Raw genomic sequence first — 25,641 nt, 5'->3', positions numbered from 1 at the left:
CGTCCGGAGCCTGTGCTCCACAACGGGAGAGGCCACAACAGTGAGAGGCCCGCGTACCGCAAAAAATAAATAAATAAATAAATAAAATCAGAAAGTACAGTGGAGACATACAACTCATACAATAGAAACATTAAAAAAATCATAAGAGATTCCAATAAACAATTATACACCAACAAACTGGATAACCTAGAAGAAACGGATAAATTCCTAGAAACATACAGCCTACCAAGACTGAATCATGAAGAACTAGAAAATCTGAACAGACCAATAACAAGTAAGGAGACTGAGTCAATAATCAAAAATTTCCCAACAAAGAAAAGCCCATTACCAGATGGTTTCTCCCGTGAATTCTACTAAACATTCAAAAAGGAATTAACATCAATCTTTCACAGGCTTCCAAAATAAATGAAGAGGGAACACTCTCAAATTTATTTTACAAGGCCAGCATTATCCGGATAAGAAAACTACAAGAAAAAAAAAAAATTACAGGCCCATATCCCTGTTGAATAAACATGCAAAAATTCTCAACAAATATTAGCTAACTGTATTCGACAGCACAATAAAAGGGCCATACCCCATGATCAAGTGGGATTTATCCCTAGGATTCAAGAACAGTTCAACATAAACACCTAACATATGCAATAAGTGCGATGCATATTAATAGAATGAAAGATAAAAATCATATGATCTCATTAGATGCAGAAAAAGCATTTGACAGAATTCAACATCCTCTCATGATAAAAACTCTCAACAAATTGGGTACAGACGGAATGTAGCTCAACATGATGAAGGCCACAGATGACAACACCATACTCTAAGGTGAGAGTTTCAAAGTTTCTCCTCTAAGATCAGGAATAAGACAAAGGGTGCCCACACTCACCACCTCTATTCTATTGTACTTAGTACTGGAAGTCCTAGTCAGAGCAATTAGGCCAGAAAAAGAAATAAAAGGCATTCAAATCAGAAAGGATACACAAAACAGTCTGTTCACAAATGATATGATCTATATACGAAATGCTAAAGACTCCAACAAAAAAAAAATAGAATAAAAGAACTCAGTAAATTTGCAGGATACAAAATCAGCACACAGAAATCAGTTGCCTTCCTATACACTAATAATAATATATCTGAAAAAGAAATTTGTTTAAATCCCATTAATAGCATACAAAACATCAAAAACAATAAAATACAATTTTTTGTACTGGTTTGTATGGATGCTATACAATAACATCAAAAATAACAATAATATATAGGAATAAACTTAACCCAAGAGGTAAAAGAACTATACTGTGAAAACCATGTGACTTTGAAAAAAGAAACTGAAGACACAAATAAATGAAAAGATTTATCATGTTCATGGATTGGAAAAATTAGTATTGTTAAAATGTCCACACTACCCAAAGCCATCTATAGATTCAATGCAAGCCCTATCAGATTTTCAAAAGCACTTTTCACAGATAGAAAAAACATCCTAAATTTTGTATTGGAACTACAATATATTGGAAAAAGCAATCCTGAGGAAGAAGAACAAAGGTGGAGGCATCACACTTCCTGATTTTAAACTATATTACAAAATGATACTAATCAAAAAAATTATGTATATATAAAATATACATACATATAGTACCAGTGTAAAAACAGATACAAAGACCAATATAACAGAATTAAGAGCCCAGATATTAACCCTCACATATACAGTCAAGTAATATTTGACAAGGGAGCCAAAAATACCCAATGGGGAAAGGATAATCTCTTCAATAAATGGTGTTGAGAAAACTGAATATTCACATGCAAAAGAATGAAACTGGACACCTATCTTACACCACTCACAAAAATCAACTCAAAAAAGGATTAAACGTAAGACCTAACACCATAAAACTCCTAGAAGAACACAGAAAAAAGGCTCCCTAACATTAGTCTTGACAGTGACTTTCTGGATATGACACCAAAAGCACATGCAAAAAACCCAAAAATAAATAGGTGGGACTATATCAAAATAAAAGGCTACAACACAGCAAAAGAAACCATCAACAAAATGAAAAGGCAACCTACAGGATGGGAGAAAATATTTGAAATCCGTCTATCAGGTAAGGGGTTAATATTGAAAATATACGAAGAACTCACATAATTCAATAGCAAAAAAAAATTTTTTTTTTAATTTAAAAATGGGCAGAGGACCTGAATAGACATTTTTCCAAAGAAGACATACGAATGGTCAACAGGTACATGAAAAGAGGCTCAACATCACAAATCAACAAGAAAATGCAAATCAAAACCACACCTCACACCTGTCAGAATGGTTATCATCAAAAAGACAAGACATAGGGCTTCCCTGGTGGCGCAGTGGTTGGGAATCCGCCTGCCGATGCAGGGGATGCGGGTTCGTGCCCCGATCTGGGGGGATCCCGTGTGCCATGGTCGCTGAGCCTGTGCGTCCGGAGCCTGTGCTCCACAACGGGAGAGGCCACAGCAGTGAGAGGCCCGCGTAGCGCCAAAAAAAAAAAAAAAAAAAAAAAAAAAAAAGACAAGACATAACAAGCACTGGCAAGGATGTGGAGAAAAGGGAACCCTTGTGTCCTGTTGGTGGGATATAAATTGGTATGCCCACCATGGAAAACAGTATGGAGGCTTTCAAAAATTTTAAAACAGGACTACCATATGATCCAGAAATCCCATTTCTGGGTGTATATCCAAAGGAAATGAAATCAGGATCTCAAAAGGATAACTGCACTCCCATGTTCACTGCATTATTCATGATGGCCAAGATACGGAAACAAGGTTAACAAACTTAAATGTTCATCTACAAATGAATGGATAAAGATATGGTGTGTACACACACACACACACACACACACACACACACACACGATTATTTCTCAGCCACCAGAAAGAGCAAATCCTGCTATCTGCAACAGCATGGATGGACGTTGAGGGAATTATGCTAAGTGAAATAAGTCAGATAGAGAAAGACAAATACTGTATAATATCACTTATATGTGGAATCTTAAAAAGCTGAACTCAGATAAACAGAGAGTAGAATGGTAGTTGCCAAGGGTGGTGGGGAATGGGAAAATGTTGGTGAAAGGGTACAAACTTCCAGTTATGAGATGATTAAGTTCTGGGGATCTAATGTATAGCTTGGTGACAATAATTAACAATACTGTATTATATATTTGAAAGTTGCTTTCTCCAAAAAACAAAATGGTAATTATGTGAGGTGATGGACGTATTAACTAACCCTACTGTGGTAATCGCTTGGTAATGTGTACGTGTATCAAATCACCATGTTGTATAACTTAAACTTTTACACAATATTGCATGTCAATTGTATATCAATAAAGATTGAAATTTTTAATAAATATAGTTTATCTAGAGAGTCAAAGGGCCAAGAATAGCCAACACAATGCTAAATACAACTTTGAGACCGAAGTTGTACTACCCAACTTCAAGACTTACTATAAAGCTACAGTAATCAAGGCAAGTGTGGTTCTGGCAAAAGGACAGACAAATAGATCAATGGAACAGAACAGAGAGGCCAGAAATAGGCCCATATAAATATAGTCAATTGATCTTCGACAAAGGAACAAAGGCAACATAACGGAGCAAGGAAAATCTTTTCAACAAATGGTGCTGGAACAACTAGAAATCCACATGCAAAAAAAATGAATCTAAACAGAGATCTTACATACTTCACCACAATTATCTTAAAACAGATTACAGACCTACCCAAAATGCAAAACTATAAAACTCCTAGTTTTATAGGAGAAAATCTAGAGACCTTGGGTTGGGCGATGACTTTTCATTTATTTATTTATTGGCCACACGGCGCAGCTTGTGAGATTTTAGATCCCTGACAAGGGATCGAACCCAGGCCCTCAGCAGGAATTGAACCACGGAGCCCTAACCACAGGACTGCCAGGGAATTCCCGGGTGATGACTTTTTAGATACAACACCAAAAGCATAATCCATGAAAAGACAGAATTGATAAACTGGACCCATTAAAGTTAAAATTTTCTGCACTGCAAAAGACACTGTCAAGAGAATGAAAAGACAAGACACAGACTGGGAGAAAATATTTGCAAAATATGCCTGATATGGGACTTCCCTGGTGGCGCAGTGGTTAAGAATCCATCTGCCAATGCAGGGGACATGGGTTCGAGTCCTGGTCTGGGAAGATCCCACAAGCTGCGGAGCAACTAAGCCCATGCGCCACAACTACTGAGCCTGCGCTCTAGAGCCTGCAAGCCACAACTACTGAGCCCACGCGCCTAGAACCCACGCTCCACCACAAGAAAAGCCACCACAATGAGAAGCCCTTGCACCGCAACGTAGAGTAGCCCCCGCTCACCACAACTTCAGAAAGCCTGCTCGCAGTAACGAAGACCCAACGCAGCCAAAAATAAATAAATAATTTTTTAAAAACCTGGTAAAGAACTGTTATCCAAAACACACAAGGAACTCTTATCGCAACAATAAGAAAACAGATAATCCAGTTAAAAAATGGACCAAAGACCTTACAGACATCTCATCAAAGAAGAGACACAGATAGCAAATAAGCATAGGAAAAGATACTCCACATCATGTCATCAGGGGAATGCAAATTAAAATGAATTATCACTACACACCTATTAGAATGGCCAAAATACAGAACAATGACAATACCAAATGCTGATAAAGATACGGAGCAACTAGGACTTTCATTCACTGATGATGGGAATCCAAAACTGTACAGTCAGTTTGGAGGTGAAAACTTATGTATACACAAAAACCTGTACACGAATGTTTATAGCAGTTTTTACTCATAATTGCCAAAACCTGGAAGCAACCAAGATGAACAGATAAATAAACTGTGATACATCCACACAATGGAATACTATTCAGAGCCAAAAATAAATGAGCTATCAAACCATGAAAGGACAAGGAGAAACCTTAGATGAATATTACTAACTGAAAGAAGCCAATCTGAAAAGGTTACATATTGTATGATTCCAACTATATGATCTTATTTAAAAAGCAAATCTTAGGAGACAGTAAAAAGATCACTGGTTGCCAAGAGTCAGGAAGGAGGGAGGGATGAATAAGTGAAGCACAGAGGATTTTTAGGTCAGTGAAACTACTGTGTACTGCAGAATAATGGTGGACACATGTCATTCTACGTTTTTCAAAACAAAGAATGTACAACAACAAGAGTGAACCCTAAACTACGTAAACAAACTACAGACTCTGGGTGATAATGATGTATCAGTGTAGGTTCATCAGCTGTAACAAATGTACCATCCTGGTGGGGGATGTTGATAATGTGGGAGACTGTACATGTGTAGGGGCAGACAGTACATGGGAAGTCTCTGTGCCTTCCATTCAATTTTGCTGTGCATCTAAACCTGCTTGCAAAAAGTCAACTGGAAAAGAAAAAAGAAAGAGACAGAGAAAAAAATAAATCCATTCACCTCAGTATGTTAGCTCAAGCACAGTTTTAGTACATCAACAGTATAGTTCAGGCTGTAGAACAGGGCTCAACAACTATGACCCTCAGGCCAAATACTTAGCCCCATTTTTGCAAACAAAGTTTTATTAGAACACCTTCACACCTATTAATTCACATATCATCTATGGTTTTCTTACTACAATGGCAGAGCTGAGTAGTTGTGACAGACCACATGGCCTGCAATGCCTAAAATAATTATTATCTGGCTCTTTGGGAAAACATCTGCCCACTCCTGCTCTAGAACAGTGATTTCCAACCCTAGGTGGACATCAAAACCCCTGGTGAGCTGTTTAAAAAAAGTCCAGAGCCCTGGACCCAATCTAACCCTCACCTACCCCCAAAAAGATTACAATTTCATTGGTCTAGGGTAGTGCCATTAGGTATTACTATATCAATACAAAAATGTGTAAAATAAAAAAGGAAAATATACAAGATAAAAATCAGGTTATCCAATAATATAAAAGATAAAGGCAAGATGTTAATACACAGACCACAGAGACCCCAGAGTACTACATAATAAATCAGAGCCATAAGTTTGGCTCTGATCTCCACGAATCCACAAAGATAAAGAAACAAGAGCAGGGGCTTCCCTGGTGGCGCAGTGGTTGGGAGTCCGCCTGCCGATGCAGGGGACGCAGGTTCGTGCCCTGGTCCGGGAGGATCCCACATGCCGCGGAGCCGCTGAGCCTGCGCGTCCGGAGCCTGTGCTCCGCAACGGGAGAGGCCACAACAGTGAGAGGCCCACGTACCGGGGGGGGAAAAAAAAAAAAAAAAGAAACAAGATCATTACATGACTTATAGTATCCATGAGGTCAAAACATCTTGGTGGAAGTAAACTTTTTTCCGAAGACTTGTGCCTGACTATAAAAAGAATGTTTTATTACAGTTCTTCTCAGCGACATAAATATGTCATTTATTCCTCTCACTTTACACCACCTTACCTCTTCACTCAAAAACGAAACAAAAACCCTGAGAGTGGCAGGGTTTTCATATAGACAGTACCATCCTACCTGCCTGCCTTTCTTTTCTCTCTCTCTTATTTTTTTGGGGGGGGTGGAGGGAGGCAGGGGGAGTAGGGGGAATAAGGATGAGTGTAAGAAATGTGCAACGGAACTGGAGATAAGTGGCTCTATGTTCCACAAGATATAATTAAACACTAATAATAAATCCAGTAACTCAAGCAGTCCCCAAGTTATTATACTTAGTTGATACAAAAGGGATTTATTCAGACCTATAATCCATTTCTCCTGCATTTACCCACTTACTGAATGGCTTCTGTTGATTACGCCAAATGTGTCCAGATGAAAGAACACAATATATATCAGGGCACAGCAAAAAAAAGCACAGTGTCATCTTACCAGTGTTAAATTTAAAATGTGGTTTCTCTGTTTCCAAATGTGGGAAATACTACACTGGTTTTCTACAGTTTAATGCCAGCAGTTTGGGTATATTTTTGACTGAGACCTCATCTCCTCCACTACCCTCCCTTGCATTTGACACTATCAAAAACGAATTATGTGTAGCTCTTTCAAACTTGTGGTACACATGATTTTCCTACTACCTAGATCCCTTGCCTCCCAACCTCCCCTTCCGCTTAACTCATGACTCAGAAAAACTCACTCCATGAGAAATTTAAATTTCCCTGAAACCCCCAAACATTGCACTGTTCCTTAAAATTCTCTCTGAAAGTTCCTTTTTAAAAGGGACAGTTCTCAATCCACATATAAGCCACACATATTTTGAAGGTACTTATAAAACGATTCTAAGTGTCTAAAAATCCAGCAATCTATAATACAGAAGATTACGACAGAACATCAAAATTAATGTTAGAAGGAGGAACTTGCCTCTCAGCCTCATGACACCACAGCACACAGCCAGAGAAACCTTAGAGTGCCTTTCCTCTCTCCTCCCGCTGCCCACTTCTACCCACACTGCCAGCTAACAGTCAAGTCTTATTCCTATTTTCCAACCCACTGCTCTGCCAATCAATTCAATTGTGGAGGAGTAAAAGCTGGAGTGTGCCGGAACCAACTGTGTACTAACGGCTGAAAAAGAGAAGGTCCATAGATTCACTTCTGTGACTGCAAATTACCTTCTGTGGGCATATTGGCTTTACGCTGGAGGAGAATGGCTCCAGGTGAAATAAGTCATCTTTGAGTTCTCCCTTTCCCTATCCACCATATCTCCTTCACCGAGCTTCCTGATTCTTCTTCTTGCACCTATTTCTTCCTTTTCCATCTTAACTGCAGCTATCTCAATTCAAGAACAGATATAACAGTCCTCTAACTTGTCACTCTGCATCCAGTCTGCCCCTTCACAAATCCATCCTGCACCAATGCCAGACGAATCTTCCTCATCCTTTGTGCAAAAAGTGGAAGGATACAAAACAACTTGACGGTGGTTTGGGGGAGGGGATGAACAGGCATATGGGGAGAAGGAAGGGAAACTCTAGGTTTTGCTTTTAATACAACTGAATTATTTAATCTTTTATGGGAATCTATTAATTACCTAGATGCTCTTTTAGGAAAAAAAATGCTGCTTGACATTTTTTCTTTCTGTAAGCAAAATTCTACAAACTGCCAAAACTAAAAACCTTTCAAAAGTTACAATTATTTTCTTCTATACAGAACATTTCCTCATTTAAATGTAAGTACTACAGATCAATTTTCTCTTCCCTAAATTTAAGGCTTTATAATCTTCTATCATTCAATGATTTTTACATAACTATACTGCATATAACATAGACATCACAACACCTGGAGTCTTATCATAGAGTAGGCAATTAATAACTACTCGTTGAGCATCAAACAACTAGTTGTTGAATTACTTTTAACACATCTCTACAGCCTCAAACACTCCTCCTTCTAGAAAAGAAAAATAAGTAGTCACAGCCCATCACAATGATTCCAGGCACTAGAGAGTTTAGATAATTCACGACCACTCGCTACCATCACCTCAAGATCAGCCTCCCACCAGCTCCTCTTAAGCTCCTTCCAATCCATACATACTCCAGCCTCCTTCCAATCTGTTCTCCACTCTGAACACAAGTAATCTTTATTTTTATTTTTTTAAAAGGGCTTCAAATGCTTGTCTTTTTATTTATTTATTTATTTTTGGCTGTGTTGGGCCTTCATTTCTGTGCGAGGGCTTTCTCTAGTTGTGGCAAGCAGGGGCCACTCTTCATCGCGGTGCGCAGGCCTCTCACTATTGCAGCCTCTCTTGTTGCGGAGCACAGGCTCCAGACGCGCAGGCTCAGTAGTTGTGGCTCACGGGCCTAGTTGCTCCGCGGCATGTGGGATCTTCCCAGACCAGGGCTCAAACCCGTGTCCCCTGAATTAGCAGGCAGATTCTCAACCACTGCGCCACCAGGGAAGCCCAAAACACAAGTAATCTTTAAAAAGTAAAAATGATAATGTCATACCATTGCTTAAAATTTTCCACGTCTTCGCATCAGCCTCAGAAAAAAGACCAACATCCTTAACATAGCCTATAAAAAACTTATTCGATCTGGTCCCTAAGTCCCCACAGATCACTTTCCCCTCTTTGCTCACTATAAAGCACACAGGTTTATAACTTGTTCAAAATCATTCTGCTCATAGAGAACGGACGTATGGACACGGGGAGGAAGGGAAGGCTGGGACGAACTGAGAGAGTAGCACTGACATATATACCCTACCATATGTAAAATAAATAGCTAGTGGGAAGCTGCTGCATAGCACAGGGAGATCATGTCAGTGCTTTGTGATGACCTAGAGGGGTGGGATGCGGAGGGTGGGAGGGAGGCGATACATGTATACATATAGCTGATTCACTTTGCTGTACAGTGGAAACTAACACAAGATTGTAAAGTAATTATAATCCAATAAAGATGCAAAAAAATAATAATAATAATTCTGTTTTCCCTCACCTTTGGGCCTGTATACATAATGTTCCTGTTCCCTCTGGTAAGGACACTGTTGTTCCTTCCCTCAAAATTTCTTGGTTAACTATATTAAATTTGGTTAATTATATTCACCCTTCAGATCTCAATCCCAACATTACTTCTTTGATACGCCAGGCTGGGTGGGAGCAGCTGACATACACTCTCATGTCGACATGTGCTTCCCTAGACAAAATTTATTACAGGATGTGATTTATTTGATTAGCGAGGGAGGCAGAGATTTTATCTTAAGGGCAACCATTACATCTGATTCACAAAATATACTTAGGCACATGATAGTCAAAAACTGCTGAATAACTGAATAAGTGACTAACTAATATATTCTGTCACACAGTGAAGTATGCTACATATAATTACACATATTTCACTTTATTGGTCATTCCTATGGTTCCAACTTGGGAACCCATAAAAATTTGCCAGTTTTCTTTAGGATCTTTATGGCATTCTCTGATTATTCTGAAAGAATGGGAGTATCGCCACTTTGTCTCCCCACTATTCATAATAAAGTCTAAATATGACTGAATATTAATTTTAATGAAATGTGGAGGTGAAAAAGAAAAAAAGATTTCGCAACCTTTTTGAAAGGGAAATGGTTTAAAAGAGAAGTGGATTAATCCAAAGCTTTTTTCATGAAAAGCATAAGTACAGAAAAGGAAGATATGTACCATAGGTAATATCAACAACAGATTTCTTCAAATCTAATTTGGAACATACTCAAATTAGAAATAAACTAAATGATTAAGATAAACACTTTAAAATCAGTGTTTCATACTGCTTCATAAAAATCATATAATTTAAACAACTTCCTACTAATCAAATAAATTTATTCAAACAAATTACCAAACTTTTGGCATGGGTAAAATTTGGAGAAAACAGATATATGAAACTAATACTATTTCAAAATTAGTGCTGAAAGGTGAAATATACAGAGCAATAATAAGACCCATAATATAAGAAACTATCCAAAATGATTAACATAGTATATGCTGTACTAAGAGAATTCCTACACAAGGAACTTTAAATTTTTTATGAGGTATTTACACAAGCTTTTAGTCAGAGATGCGCACTACAGATAGTGCTATACAAAGATATTTAAAATTCAGAGTCCCACTATTACCATAAATGGAAGACATTAAGTCTACTAAACCAATCATCTATACCAAAGTTTCTCCAAGTGTGGTCTGCGGACTACTGAGGATCTCTCACACCCTTTCTGGACGTTCACAAGGTCAAAACTATTTTCATAATAATACTAATGCTATTTGCCTTCTCTTCTGGCAAGATGCCTTTTAACATTCTGTGTGACAAAATGAAAAGTATATATAAAGTAATTCTAAGTACAATAGGAAAAAGCACTTGTGCAATTTAGTTGCAAGCTGAATAAGCCATTTTTCCATGGAACTTCAAAAAACAACTGACAAACTATGGTTAATCAGATAGGATATTTGGCAGACATTTTCCTAAAAATGAACGAAGTGAGCCTATCATTTCAAGGAAAATAACTGGCAATATTTGTTGCCAACAGTAAAATTCGAGCTTTCAAGTAAAAAATAGAATTTTGGAAACCTTTCATCCACCAGTGTGAGCTTGGAAGCTTTTCAATACTTAAAGACTCATAAGATCTGTAGTGATATTAATGAATGTGATTTTTTTCATATCGTATAATGAAATGTGTCAACATTCAGAAGGATCCACATAACTAAGTGAACAAATACTTTCCATCCAAATGACCCATGCAATGATTTTTAATGTACTGGAGTATAAAATGTTCATTGATATGGTTTCAGAGTCCACACAGCAATCAACCTTTAAGAACTACTATCTGCCGAGTTTTGATACAATATCGAAGAAAATTATCCATAATTCTATGCACAGACTATTAAAATACTCCTTCCTTTCTAACTACATAACTGTATGAAGCCAGATTTTCTCACATAGTTCAACCGAAATAAAATATCACAACAGGCTGAATGCAGAAGTGTCTTCTAGCTGTCTTCTAGCCAGTCACTAAAGAGATGTGCAGTAATATAAAACAATGCCACTCTTCTCATTAAACTTTTTTTGTTTGGGAAACCTGTGGATATTTTTCAGAAAATTATTATTTACATTATTTATCTTAAAACCCATTACATGTTATTTTAAATGAATTAATAAACATTTTAAACTTCTCCATTTTAACTTTTGATACAGTAAATACTGATAGATATAACCACCTAAAGGAAAGTTCTCTGGGATCCTTGATATTTTTTGAGCGTATAAAGGAGTGCTGAGACCGTAAGTTTCAGTACTGTTGATCTATACAGTGAAGGAATAAAGACAAAGATGTCTAATTTAACACAATCTCACTTATATTTTCTCTCTTCAGCAAGACTGAAAAAGTGATTTTAATAAAAAGATTTTAAGAATGTTTAAGAGGAATCACAGTTCATAACAATCTGAATTAAACCACTTCCTGAACAACCTATTTATTCAGTATCTTGATACCTTAATTATGACAAAGTAAACATTTAAACATAACATTTGTTAACAACGAAATAGAAGGAATAAGTGTAAGTAAATTGGCGATTTTTTTTTAGAGGAAATTGAAGGACTAACTCAGAAACAAACTAATGAAAAACATCAGAACTATAGGGCTAAAAGTTAGAGACAAACTCTACTAAAAACCATCAGAATTGTAACTTTAGACATAATCTAGTTCAAACTCGCCCTTTTTTAGAACATAAAATAAAAGAGTTAAAGGCTGGTTAAAATACAACTAATTCGTGATAGAACTGAGGACCAGAACTAAGCTTCCAGACTCCTTAAACAGTTCATGTAAACTTTGGAGAGCTTATGTGCCTGGCACTGGAGATATGGGAATAAACAAGACAAACGTGGTAAACCTGCTTTCTTGTAGATCAGCATCAAGTGTCAAACATATGTAATGAGCACCACAGAGGAAACATACAGGATTCTATGAGAGCATTTAATAGGGTATAAATTGACTTTGTAGGACAGGGAAGAGGTGTTTAAGAAAGAAACCTTATTGCTGTCATCCACCAACATCCTCATTACTCCCCTCCTTCGCTAAGGACTCACTAATTCATCACTATTCCTATCATATTCTTAGTGATGTCAACATTCACTCAGATAATCCACCCAAAACTCTTGTCTCTCAGTCATTTGACTTCCTGAATTAAAACAATTTTTTCTTCCATTTTTTCTTCATCACTGTCAAAACCTCCCATGGTCATCACTAGTAATTACACCATTTCCAAAAATCTAGATTTTAAAAATCCCACATTCTAAACACCCAACTTCTATCTCTGCAGTTTACTCTAGTACCTCGATTCCAACTATCCTTACATTTCACAGGACTTCCCACGTATTAATTGTCCCAGTTTTTCACTGTCTTTGCAGCAACTAAGATGTGCTGCGAGTATAAAACACAATCAGATTCCAAAGATTTAGTACTTTAAAAAGAATGTAAAATATCTCATTAACAAACTATTTTTTAATATAAATTTTTAAATTTTGGCCGTGTTGGGTCTTCGCTGCCGTGCATGGGCTTTCTCTAGTTGCGGTGAGCAAGGGCTACTCTTCGATGCAGTGCTCAGGCTTCTCATTGCAGTGGCTTCTCTTGTTGCAGAGCACGGGCTCTAGGTGCACGGGCTTCAGTAGTTGTGGCATGTGGGCTCAGTAGTTGTAGCTCACGGGCTCTAGAGTGCAGGCTCAGTAGTTGTGGCGCACGGGCTTAGTTGCTCTGCGGCATGTGGGATCTTCCACGACCAGGGCTCAAACCTGTGTCCCCTGCATTGGCAGGCAGATTCTTAACCAGGGAAGTCCCTAACAAACTATTTATGTTGATAACTTATTGAAATAATTATATTCTGGATGCACTGGGTTAAATAAAATGTTATTAAAATTAATTTCAACCTATTTCTTCCTACTTTTTAAATGTGGTTTTTAGAAAAATTTTAACTTAGATATGTGGCTCACATTATATTTCTATCTGTGGTACCTAGGATAGTACCTGACACTTAGTAGGTACTCAAAGGATTTTGATCAAATGAAGAATGAATGAATGAATATAGTAATTTTTCATCTGAACTATAAGACTTGACAAATGAATAATATTCAGACCAAGAGGAACAAGTTTTCTAGTCAGATAACATTTGCAAAGGCAAAAAAACGAAATTTCAAAAACTGAAAGGCCAATATGACTGACTGGTTAAGACGAGGGTAATGGGATGAATGCAGTAAGACTAGAAAGACAGGAGCTATGCTACATATGGCCTAATAGGCCTCGCTGTGAAACTGCATATTTATGAGGAATCACTGACTAACTTTTAAGCAGGGAAGTGACATGATCAGATTTCCATTTCGAAAGTGACATTCAAGTGGCACAGTGTGGATAATAGCGAGGTGATCAGAGGGGGTACGTGGTGATGAGAAGACAGAAGCTACAGCAGTTGTATAAGCTTTACACTAGGAGATGGAATAGACAGATTTAAGAAGAAGATTCAACAGGACCCGGTACAGATGAATCAGTAGTGGTAGTTGGGGAAGGAGGTGCCAGGAAAGAATAATGGAGGAGCCAAGAACGATGCCCGGGTTTCGAGTGCGTGAGTCAGCGGAAAGTAAGTAGTAGGAGAGACTGGGGAAAGGGGATGAGTTCAGTTTCTATAAGTCTGAGGTACCTGTGACTCAAACAAGCAGATATATGGATTGAAATTGCAGTGGAAGAGAGATCATTCAGATGGGAATAACTAAAACAGCCTAAGGGGGTAGGTGTAGAAAGGAGCTCATACAAAGTCACTGTAATATTTCAAGGTAAGGGAGAACAAAGGGCCAGACGGTAGTAACAGGAAAAAGTAGAAAAGAATGTCATCACAGAAGCCCAAGAATTAGCTTTAAAAAAAAAAAAAAAAAGAGGGAATGGTCAATTGTGTGAAGTGATGCTGAGAAAACAAGCAAGAAAAGAACTAAACACTGATCAAGAAGCTTGAGATGTTTCAATTCTGGCTGCACAAAATCAGTAAGGAGAGAAGAAATAAAGATATGAGAAGTGTAAGTTTTCTAAAAAGGCAAGCAAGGATGGGACCCAGAGCAAAGATAAGGACTGACCTTAGCTAGGAGGAAGCACACCTCTCCTCCATTACAAGAAGGAAGCAGAATAGGACGAATGAGGACACCAGTAGGCTTGGAAATGTAGTGGTAAGAAAGTATATGTCTTATACAATGAGGTCTATTTTCTCTATGAAATAAAAGATGAGAAAGGAAAGAGATTTTAAAAGGGAAGAGAAAATTTAAAACAGTTTATGGTGTAAAATGATGTGGAAGGACTTCCCTGGTGGCGCAGTGGTTAAAAATCTGCCTGCCAGGGCTTCCCTGGTGGTGCAGTGGTTGAGAATCTGCCTGCCAATGCAGGGGACACGGGTTCAAGCCCTGGTCTGGGAAGGTCCCACATGCCGCGGAGCAACTGGGTCCGTGAGCCACACTACTGTGCCTACGCTCTAGAGCCCACAAGCCACAACTACTGAGCCCACGTGCCACAACTACTGAAGCCTGTGTACCTAGAGCCCGTGCCCACAACAAGAGAAGCCATCACAATGAGAAGCCCGTGCACCCCAAAGAGTAGTAGCCATTGCTCTCCACAACTAGAGAAAAGCCAGCGCACAGCAACGAAAACCCAATGCAGCCAAAAAATAAATTAATTAATTAACTTAAATTAAATGACGTGGAAAAAGAAAGTGGGATTGCTGGGCTATACTGAGGCCTCACTTTTGAGTGGTAACCATGATTTTTAAATGGCACTAATCAACCCTTTCCACTACACTGCCTTCTAAAAGTGTTTGTTACTACAAGTCTTAGGTTGCCAGTATTTGAACTAAGTATCTTTTTCCATATGCTGCATTACATACCTTTCTGGTGTTTAAGTAGAGGGCATTAATTCCCCATGGCCCAAATAAAAAGGGTTCCACAAAGTACCACACTTGCCTTTCAAGAAAATGAAAATAAAATTTACCAAACCCAATTTTATCACACCATGTAGAAATTACTAACAGTAATTAAACATAAAGTCAGGAAACAAACTAAAGGTAAATTAAATTTTTTCAGTAATACACTTTTTCATTAACAGTATTTTTGTTTCCTTTAAGTTTCAAGGAGATAAATAATAAAATTTTGCTCCAATCAAAAGCAGTTGAGAACATCCAACTGCACATCTTACGTACTATGCTTCATTTAAGCTCTAAATAAGAATATAATTCACATTTGAATTAATAATTAGATAATCTCACAGAAGTGTTAGAATTTTTTAATTTTAAAGTATACTATGACTGAAATACTTTCTGCCTTATTATCAGCAATATGAGTTTACCAATTGTACAATATAAAGTTTAGATATATTCGTTGAAAGCTGTATATGTGAGTGATATTACAAGGAACTTGTCCTGTCTAAGCTATATATATTTCTAAAAAGTTTAAAATTCGTGCAATTACCGTATTTGATATTACTTTGGTAATCAGGGGGAAAATTAACTTTACATATAAAGTGGAAAATTAGGCTCCAAGCCTTAATCCACACTGACGTTCTGAGTGTATGTTCATGCCTGGAATTCCTTCTTAACACTGCAGTACAATGGTAGAAATTCAAAATTATCTACGTGCAAAATTAGGTAATTAGGTATTTCACAACAAAATACCACTATGAAGGACTCCTAGGTGTATATATGGAAAAGAACTGAAAACAGGCACTCAAATACTGTACATGAATATTCATAGCAATACTATTCACAACAGCGAAAAGGTAGAAACAACCCAAATGTCCATCAAAGGATGAATGAATAAACAAAATGTGGTATAATATACATACACTAGAACATTACTAAGCCATAAAGAGGAATACAGTACTAATACATGCTACCAAGTGAATGAACCTTGAAAACATTACGCTTTATATAAGTGAAAGAGACACAAAAGGCCACATATTGTATAATTCCATTCATATGAAATATATAGAATAGGTAAATTCATAGAAACAAGGCAAACTGATGGATGCCGGGTGCCGGGGGGTTGGGATGGGGACAAACTGCTTAACAGGTATGGGCTTTCCCGAGGAGTGATGAAAATGTTTTAGAATACATCGAGGCGGTGGTTGCAGAACACTGTGAATGCACTAAATACCACTGAACTGTATGCTTTAAAATGGTTGGTTTTATATTATATGACTTACAGCTCAATTTTTTAAATTCCATTATGAAGCATATAATATAGCTATATTCTAATCAACCTATGGCAGGAATTACTAACAAAATGGTTTGTAAACTTAAAATACATTAACTATTTTAAAGCTCTCTACTCCTTATTGTCATAAATAAATCATAATAACATTCATTATCTTTTCCCCCACATATAGAAATTGTGCAATGGATTTAAATAAGCCTTTTATCTTTTAGAGACACGTACTAAAATATTTATGGATGAAATGATACATCAAAGATGGACTTTACAATAATGACAGACAGACAGGAGAGGATTACAGATGAAAGGAGACTGGCCATGAGTTGGTAATTGTTAAAGCTGGATGTTGAACACGTCGGGGTTCATTATGCCATTCTCTCCACATCTGAGTATATGAGTTTTTAATTACTGTGCTAAAAATTAGTAAAATAAGACTTTAAATGGTTTCCTTATACTTTAAGCTATACCTGAGATGGTACTACCAATATTCTTTAGTTGATATAAATCACAATTCCACAAACATCTGCTGAACTTGCTAAGCACAGATGCATATCAAAATTAGAATCTGATAACAAATAAATATTATCTTCCTTAGGATGTTTTGTTTTGCTTCCAGATTTTTTTCACAAATACTAGTTCACTACCAACTATTTCTCAGAAAATTTCATTTTGTAAATGAAGAAAATTAGTAAATTAGTTAAGTGTACCTATTTGGGTTGACACAGAGTGGTAATACTAAAAAACTTCAAGTCTCCTTTCTATGGAATTAATGTTTACAGTTAAAATCATCAGGTTAGCTATCTCCTTTAAAAACAAAATCCAGTAACTGACATTTTCCAAAATCAAACAATTGTCATTTTCTCAATATCATACTTTTTTAAAAAATCCCTTATTTTTTAGGATGGCGTCTTATTAAATAAATATTAAGGTCTAAAACATTTGTAGCCCCAGGGTTTGACTATTATTCTTCAAAAGTCAAACCATAACTTCAGTAAAAATTACAATCAACACAAAAAGACATTAGAAAAAATATATAGCTCCCCCCAAATTCAAACTTTTTAAATGCTCCAAAATTACCTTTCAACTATCACCTTTACCTTACTTTTCTTACAAACACTATTTTCATGGAATTACGTCTACACAATCTCCTAATGTCTGACTCAAACTCTTGTCCCAATATTAGCACTCTTCTTCTGGGCTAATACATTCTTGCCTATTAACTCACAAATTTCTAATTCCTAGGACATAACTTAACTGAAGATACAGTTATTCTAAATGGCCACAGAGGGACTTTCCTGGCTATCCAGTGGTTAAGATTCCAAGCTTCCACTGCAGGGGGGATCCCTGGTCAGGGAACTAAGATTCCCACACGCCTCACAGCACGGCCAATAAATAAATAAATGGTCATAGATCAGAATCCAAATTGCCCAAATACCTCTTTTCTACCTCAAGGAGTATTAGTATTCTTCAGCTATCAGAACCAACTGGAGAAAGCAGAAGCACATAAGAGGAATTAGAAAAGTGTTCTTATCCTAAGGGATTATTTCAACAATTTTCTTTAAAAAACCCTCTTCTAAAGATACAAACCTACTAAAACTGAGGATCTAAACACACCAGAACTAGATCACAGTACCACACGTAAAGTTCTTATTATATTATAGTTACAAAAGGAAAAAAAGAGAGATGAATGGACTTTCATTAAGACCTAATATGCAAGGTCAGATTCTGCCTGTTTGACAGCAGCGTTAATGTTTAATTAATGTTATGACATGATATAGGTCAATCTAACAATTAACTGAGGATTTTTCATAAAATTATCTAAAATCCCATTTTATTGTGTTTATTGAGATATGACTGACATATAACACCATATTAGTTTCAGGTGTACAATATAATAATTCACTATTTTTATATACAGCAAAATGGTCACCACAATAAGTCCAGTTAACATTCATCACCACACAAATTAAAAAAATTTTTTTTTCTTTCTTGTGGTGAGAACTTTTTAGATATACTCTAGTAGCAATTATACAATACAGTATTATTAACTAGAGTTACCATGTTGTACATTACTAAAACCCTGTTTAATTCATTTAGATTTCCAACCTATATCTCTAATTTTGCTAGCCACTGTTTTACTCAAACTTCCAAGTGCAAGTAAGATTTCTACCATTTCCAATCTGTCCTAATCTCAGCAAGCACTTTGACATCTTTACCTGAACATAGTTTGTGTGGAAATCAGAACTACCCAAAATATTTCAAGACATTTTTTTGTTTTGCTAACTTCTACTAATTCTTCTACAAATTTCCTTATCACAATTGCAAAGCTGATTCAGAACAGAAAAAAAATAAAAGGCAAAGATGCACAAGAGAAGAGGATCCACTGAGCTCAGTGAAAAACTAGCCTATGATTCCTGTAATTCAATACTTCAAGTGCCAAAGTTACCATCTTTTGTGATTGGGCAAGTCCCCAAATTACAAACACACCTGTTCTTATATTACAACTTGGAACGCAGAGGAAACAACAGTAAAACAGTTGTTAGTTTACCAGACATGACCCATCAGAGTCTATTCCATGACATTTCTGAACTAGTCTGAGTTCTAGACTCATTCACATCTGGAGACAGTGTGATATGGAAAGAGCATAGCCTTTGGAGCCTGTCAAGAGTTAGGGAGAAATCCTGACTGCCAATCCCTAAATGTGTGATCAAACAAAAATTCATTTAACTTTTCCAAGTCCCAATTTCCTCATCTGGAAGAGAATACTGCCTATCACAGAGAGTTTTTGTAAGGATTAAAGGTAATACAAATCAACCAGCACAGACTGTGGAAGAGTAGGTACTCAAGTAGAAGCAAGTTACTCTTCCCTTTTCTATTACCCTTTTCATACATTTCTTTTTATCCACTTAGGATACAGAATCAGAAAATCTGGGTTTGATTCTAGGCACCATCTCATACAAGATATGGAACTTTAGGCTAGGTATTCAACGTCTCTGAACCTCAGATTGCTCATTTGTTTAAAAAAAAAAAAGAAAGAAAAAAATGATCATAATTATTGTAATACTTAAGTGACATTAGTTTATAAACTGGAATAAACTGTAAAGTACCAAAAATGTCAGCTTTTACCTACTCTAAAGTGCTCCCCCTCAAAAAATTATCTGCCTTCCAAGATCACATGGGTATAATGAGCAAATGAATATAAACTGACGTCATGGGTGGAGGAAATCAAGCTAAATTAAGTAGCTCACTGATGACATCCCCTCCATCTTCCCAGACTTTAGTATATACTTGTTAACCCAAACAAGCCCCTGTTGGCGGAATTCCGGGGAAAAAATTAAATTAAAAAGTTAAGCTGGGCTTCCCTGGTGGCGCAGTGGTTGGAAGTCCCCCTGCCGATGTAGGGGACACGGGTTCGTGCCCCGGTCCGGGAAGATCCCACACGCCACAGAGCAGCTAGGCCCGTGAGCCATGGACGCTGAGCCTGCGCATCCGGAGCGTGTGCTCCACAACGGGAGAGGCCAAAACAGTGAGAGGCCCGCGTACCGCAAAAAAAATTAATTAATTAATTAATTAATTAATTTTAAAAAAGTTAAGCTGTAAGGGAGACTTTTCTGTCCTTACCCTATCTATGCTGAGAAACCTTTCGTAACCAGTTTCTACTCCTTTTCACTTAGATCTCTGCCCTATTCCTCAAAATAATCCCCATGACAAAGGCAGTATGGACCCTAAAGTAGAGCAAAGAGAACTGGCCAGATGAACAAACAACTCTTCAAGTTGAAGAGTGACTGTCCTTGACACAATCCACCAGAAAATTCAAACTAAAGGTGGGAAAAGGCAAAGATTTTTCTTTATGTCTATATAAATGTTTATATAAAGTACACTCTCTGCTTTGAATATTATTTTCCCATAAGAATTTCAAAAACCCTGTCCTTTTTAAGATAGTGGACTCTTATGAGAAGTTTTGCTATTAATAATACAATTTAATAATTAAAGTCAACAAGACCAAAAGAGCTAATAAAGTGCTCAAGGACTCAATTGCACTACAGCCAAAAGAACTTGCCAGCTAAACACCTTACCTGAGCTGTACTTCCGAACTGTAGGAAAACAACAAAATGAAAAGTAAATTCTCAGGATAAAAATCACTCAGGCAATAATTTAACTCACCTTGGGTATAAAAAAATTCACAAAACACAAGTGACCATATACCTTCCCCAAGAGAAGGTATGTTTACATAGGGTGTTAGCCCTTATCCAATCGGTCACAGAAGGGATACAGAGAGATCTCAAAAGACATCTAAATGGATATTTCTAGTACTATGTGTTCCTTCTTCACAGCATCACAGCACATCACAAAATCAGCTACCATCTTCTGAGCCTGTCAGAGCGTGACCCTGTCTGAGCCTCCTGGGAAGGGAGCTAGTGGCCAGCTTCATGCAGCCCAAAGTTTAAAAGCTATTACAGTGCTATGTGTGAATTTCATTCCCTCCCCCCCCCCCCCCGCCCCGCTCCCCAGTATTTCTAAATATCTCACTGGTGTCAAGTTTAGGACCACCAAAAAAACTTGGGGCCAGTGACAGTGGATCTTGGCATCATGGTACTAACATGCTTAAAAGACTATGTGAGAAATAACATGATTTATTTTATTAGGGATATAATGAAATTTTAAAGTGCTTCAAAATTACGGTGGCAAGAGGAGAAAAGAAAAGGGTCAGGGGAAAAAAAAATGTACAGCACACAACTACCTGAAAAAGAAATAGCCAAAAGACAGGTTAAAACACGTTTGCATTGGCAAACACGTAGCAGTTAACACACCATATATTTGTCAGATTTCCCAACATGCAAAACGAAAAGAAGCCACCCCTTTATGAAGTGCCTATCTGCTGACTTCTACAAAGAAATGACTTTTCTAGAAAGGGGGCAATTTAACTTCCTGTGCTCTCCCTCTGACTTTCAAAATCTTTAAAACCTTCAGCAAACTGAGATTCACTTCAATTTTAAAGTTCTTCATGTGAAGTTGAATAAAACATGTTTATTTTTAATATCGATAACCTACAGAAAATTTTTCTGCTCGAAAACTATATCCACATTTCTACTAGATTTTAGAATATTTTTTTAAAAGCTAAATATAAAGTTTGCAAAAACAAGTAATACAGTAGATGTGGCAGGCATTCAACAAGTTTATCAGTGGAATTCCTAAAGTAAAAGCTTGAAAAAATTTGTGAGATGAACTCCTAGTAGTGCTACTGAAGATACAATGTTACTAATATGGAAATTGAGAAACATTCAAAATATTCTGAAAACAGTATCTCCTTCTAAAAATAGAGGAAAAGCATCTGCCAACACAGAAACCACTGGTTCTTAAAAATGATAATCACGTGGGATGCATTGCTATAAATACTTTAGTTCTGAACTGCAATAACCCCAGCCTCTGAAACCACGTTTTGGTCATGCCTTACCACTAACAAGCGAATTTTTGGTGCCATTACATTGATATAAAGGACTCTGCTACTTTTATTTGCTTCTACTGCAAACTGTTAGTTTATGCAGTTAAAGATCTACACACCAAACTACCACACAACATAATTCACTTTCAATCATTAAAATAAAAGCAAACAACCGACTATCTGCCATAGATAAGGTCCCAAGAATTTTCTAATAAATTTAGAATGACATATTTGACGTTCTGGTTCTAGTTCGGGGATTCATTCTCTACATGTACTGTAAAGAGAGAAACCTCAGGAAAAAAGCAACCGGCGATTACACCATTCTATTTTAAGTTAAGTTACTTAAGAAGCCAGCAGTTCAAGAACTTTTGGGGAAGAGAGAGTATTGAAGCCATTTTTCCAAGCAGTTAAGGATAATTTGTGCTTTACACAAACGACCGCCCTAACAACCTCTAGAATATATTACGGTGGGGGCGGAAGTGAAAATGATGAGACGCGGGGGAGAAAACCCGACTTGAAAAGGGACAGGCGGGCAGATTTACAAACCTTCAATTAACGGAATTCGGAGATTTAACTTCTCTTCTACGCCCTCCCTCGCTCCCCACCCGCTTCCTCCTCTCCTCGGGGGAGGTCTGTGTGATGTGACTCACGACAAATTTTAAAAATAAATAAATAAATAAAAGACACACCCTCTGGGCTGAACTGACATACTCTCGCCCCCACCCACCCTCCCCCGACGCACCCCCCGCTTCTCCTCTCGCTCCTGCCGCTCCTCCCCAAGCCTCGTCCCAGCCCTCTGCTCTCCGCTCGCTCGCCCGGTCCGAGACCCTCGGCCGGCGGAGAGGTGGCGGGGGGCTCCGGGACGGAAGGCCAGCGGGTGGAGGGCGGCCGGGGGGCAGCACGCTCGGGGGGCCGAGCCCGCGGGGAGGCAGACGGCAGGGGGGCGCCGGACCGCGGCGGCCGCTGCTCCGGGCTCCCTCGCCCATTTTCTCTCTCCGCTTCTATGGGTTTCAACCACCACGGCCACTTCCTGTATTGCAGCCCGGCCACCCGCTCTCTCCCCGACTGGGGCTGGGGTTGGGGCTGCCGCTGAGGTTAGCCAGTTCCCCACCCCGCCCAGTGGGCTAGTCACTCGGGCGGCCGGCGGCGGGTCCTCGGCCCGGCCGGCAGCGCCCGCCCGCGCGCCCGCGCTCCTCACCTGTATGTAGTTGTTTTCACAGTAGTCCGCCACCCGGGTCAGATTCTGATAACTCTCTATCAGCGCCCTCTTGCCAGACGGGATCTCCTCCTCTAGTAACATCTGCAGCTCTGCCATTTTCCACCCCTCTGCATCGCTTCCTCTCGCGTTAAAGAGACAGAGGCTGCAAGGTCCGCGGAGGTTTCGAGCACCTCACAGCCCGGATACAAACCGCCTGCCCGCCCTCCCGCCTGGTATTGTGGGACGGCACCTCCTCCTCGCTCTCCTCACGCTCTCCACCCGCCTCCACCCACTTCTCGCAGCCTCCCCAAGCTCGTTTTCTCGCGAGCCTTCCTGTCTTTCCCTCCCCCTTCCCGCAACCACGGGCTTTTTTTTTTTTTTTTTTCCCCCCCCTTTGGCATGGCCTTCTGGGAATTGTAGTCTCTCACTGGCTTGGCCGCCCATCGAAAGCGCATGCGTCCAGGGAACCTCAGAAAAAGACCCGGGAGGAGAGCAATTAAAGAACTTGGAACAAGGGTGGTGGTTTAAATCCCGAGTTTCTTGACAGCTCCGGGAGATGGCGCCACAGGGTGATTCTAGAAAATGAAACCGGTTCCCGGAGAAGGCTGTGAAGCTTGGCAGAACTTGGTTAACTAGGAAACGCCCTTGAATCAGATACCCATCTGATAAGGATTTAAAAGGACTAGAGTATGGAAAACTCCAAATCTTTACTTCCTCTATTTTGTTAGAGATAACGCGACTCAAGCTTTACTTTCTAAACTTCTGCAGGCTTTACTTTCTAAACTTCCTCAATTCACTTAAAATTTGGGCAACACTTGATATTAACAGCTCTATACCAAGCAATGTACTCAACATTGGGGGTACAAGTTGAGTAAGGAGACTCTATACACTTACAGACCCACGATTTAAAAACAAACACACATATATAATCTATAAAAAATATTTACTATGTTGTACACCTGAAACTGGAGTCCCCTTAAAACCATGGTCCCTTATTGAGTTTATGATTAATCTCTATCCAAAACTTCATTCATTTCTTTCTCCCCTCTGACCTCAATCCTGTGCTAACACTAATCAACCTACGTCAGGTGACTATAGTTACTGCTGTCAATAACGTCGTTAATGCACTAAAATCGCTGTTACAGGTGTCATCATTAAGGTACAAACTCAGGATGTTTCTCCAGGGCAAGGTGAGCTCACAGACCGTGGACCATGGACCACCTGGCCAGAGAATCATAAACTGGAGACATTCTGACTCCCGAAATCACGATTAAGAAATGTCACAGAAATGTCACAGGGCAACGATTAATCCCAGTTTCTTTGTTCCTCATCTTTAAAACACCCGTAACTCAAAGACCAAGCTGGAGTGGGTTTGAGGCTTTTCTCTCACTCACTTGGCTTGGCGCCCTGCAATAAACCCTTACTCTGCTGCAAACTCCCACAGTCAAGAGTTTGGCTTTCTGAGCCATTAGCCCACAAGCGCTTTGCTTGGTTACAACACTAAGATAATACAGTAAATCAACTATACTTCCATTAATTTTTTTTTAATTTTTAAAAATAAAAAATAAAACCAAACAATTTTTAGTACTATCGCATCCTGATCTCTTATTCTTTGACTCTTTGCATATATCTCCCTACATCTTTGAAGTTTTGTACAGGTTGTTTCTCTACATCGTGTAAAATCATTGTGCTTTTTTAAAAATCATCAACTGCTTTGGAAAAGCCTAAAACACCCTATATTTCAAGCTTTTTATTTCAAGAGAAACATTAAATGCTTTTGATATAATGGACTATGAAAAGTATTGTCCAAAGGCCAAAAGGAAACTAATTTAAAGATCATTTAAAAGTCCATATTTTCATCTCTCCATGAAGTCATTTAGAATCACAATAACTATAAAAATAATAACATAACAACCAAATGTTTAAAAATTGACCCATGAATAGGTATTTATTGGATATTGCCTTTACTAGGGGCCATATGATGTTCAGCCTCTACAAGGAAAAATTTATATCTTCTCCTACCTGAAAGAGATAACTACACCCAGTCACCAGATTCTTTTTTTTTTTTTTCGGCCGTGCAGCTTACAGGATGTTAGTTCCCCGACCAGGGGTTGAACCCTGGCCGAATTGGAAGGCGGAGGCCTAACCACTGGACCACCAGGGAATTCCCCCAATCAAGGATTCTAAGGTCCATAAATCAATAAATGACATACTCTCCATAATAATCCAAAATAGACGTAATAGTCTTTCTTTAATACTTATCATTAATCCAAACATCATTTAATACAAGTTATTGAAATTTGATGTATTCTTGAATCTGGTCTCTACACGAGCCAGATTTAACTATGGA

General features: G+C 38.3%; 1 protein-coding gene across 19 annotated transcripts in view; it reads right to left on the bottom strand.

Moving 5' to 3' along the window:
• The window catches only part of ABI1 (abl interactor 1), a 105,297-nt gene extending 81,765 nt beyond the window's left edge, over positions 1–23,532 (bottom strand). For 5 of the 19 annotated variants that reach the window (XM_019933294.3, XM_073801584.1, XM_019933299.3 and 2 more), the window contains exon 1: positions 23,292–23,527. In XM_019933294.3, coding sequence (XP_019788853.1) covers positions 23,292–23,408 — 117 coding nt within the window. In that variant the 5' untranslated portion in view covers positions 23,409–23,527. Of the gene's footprint in view, positions 1–23,291 lie in introns of all 19 variants that reach the window. The other 14 variants (XM_019933298.3, XM_019933304.3, XM_073801586.1 and 11 more) reach the window with 7 other exon arrangements.
• Positions 23,533–25,641: the final 2,109 nt, after the last annotated feature.

Source organism: Tursiops truncatus, chromosome 2 (genome assembly GCF_011762595.2).
Source record: "Tursiops truncatus isolate mTurTru1 chromosome 2, mTurTru1.mat.Y, whole genome shotgun sequence".
Taxonomy (NCBI): Eukaryota; Metazoa; Chordata; class Mammalia; order Artiodactyla; family Delphinidae; genus Tursiops; species Tursiops truncatus.
This window is presented reverse-complemented; position numbering and strand designations above follow the sequence as displayed.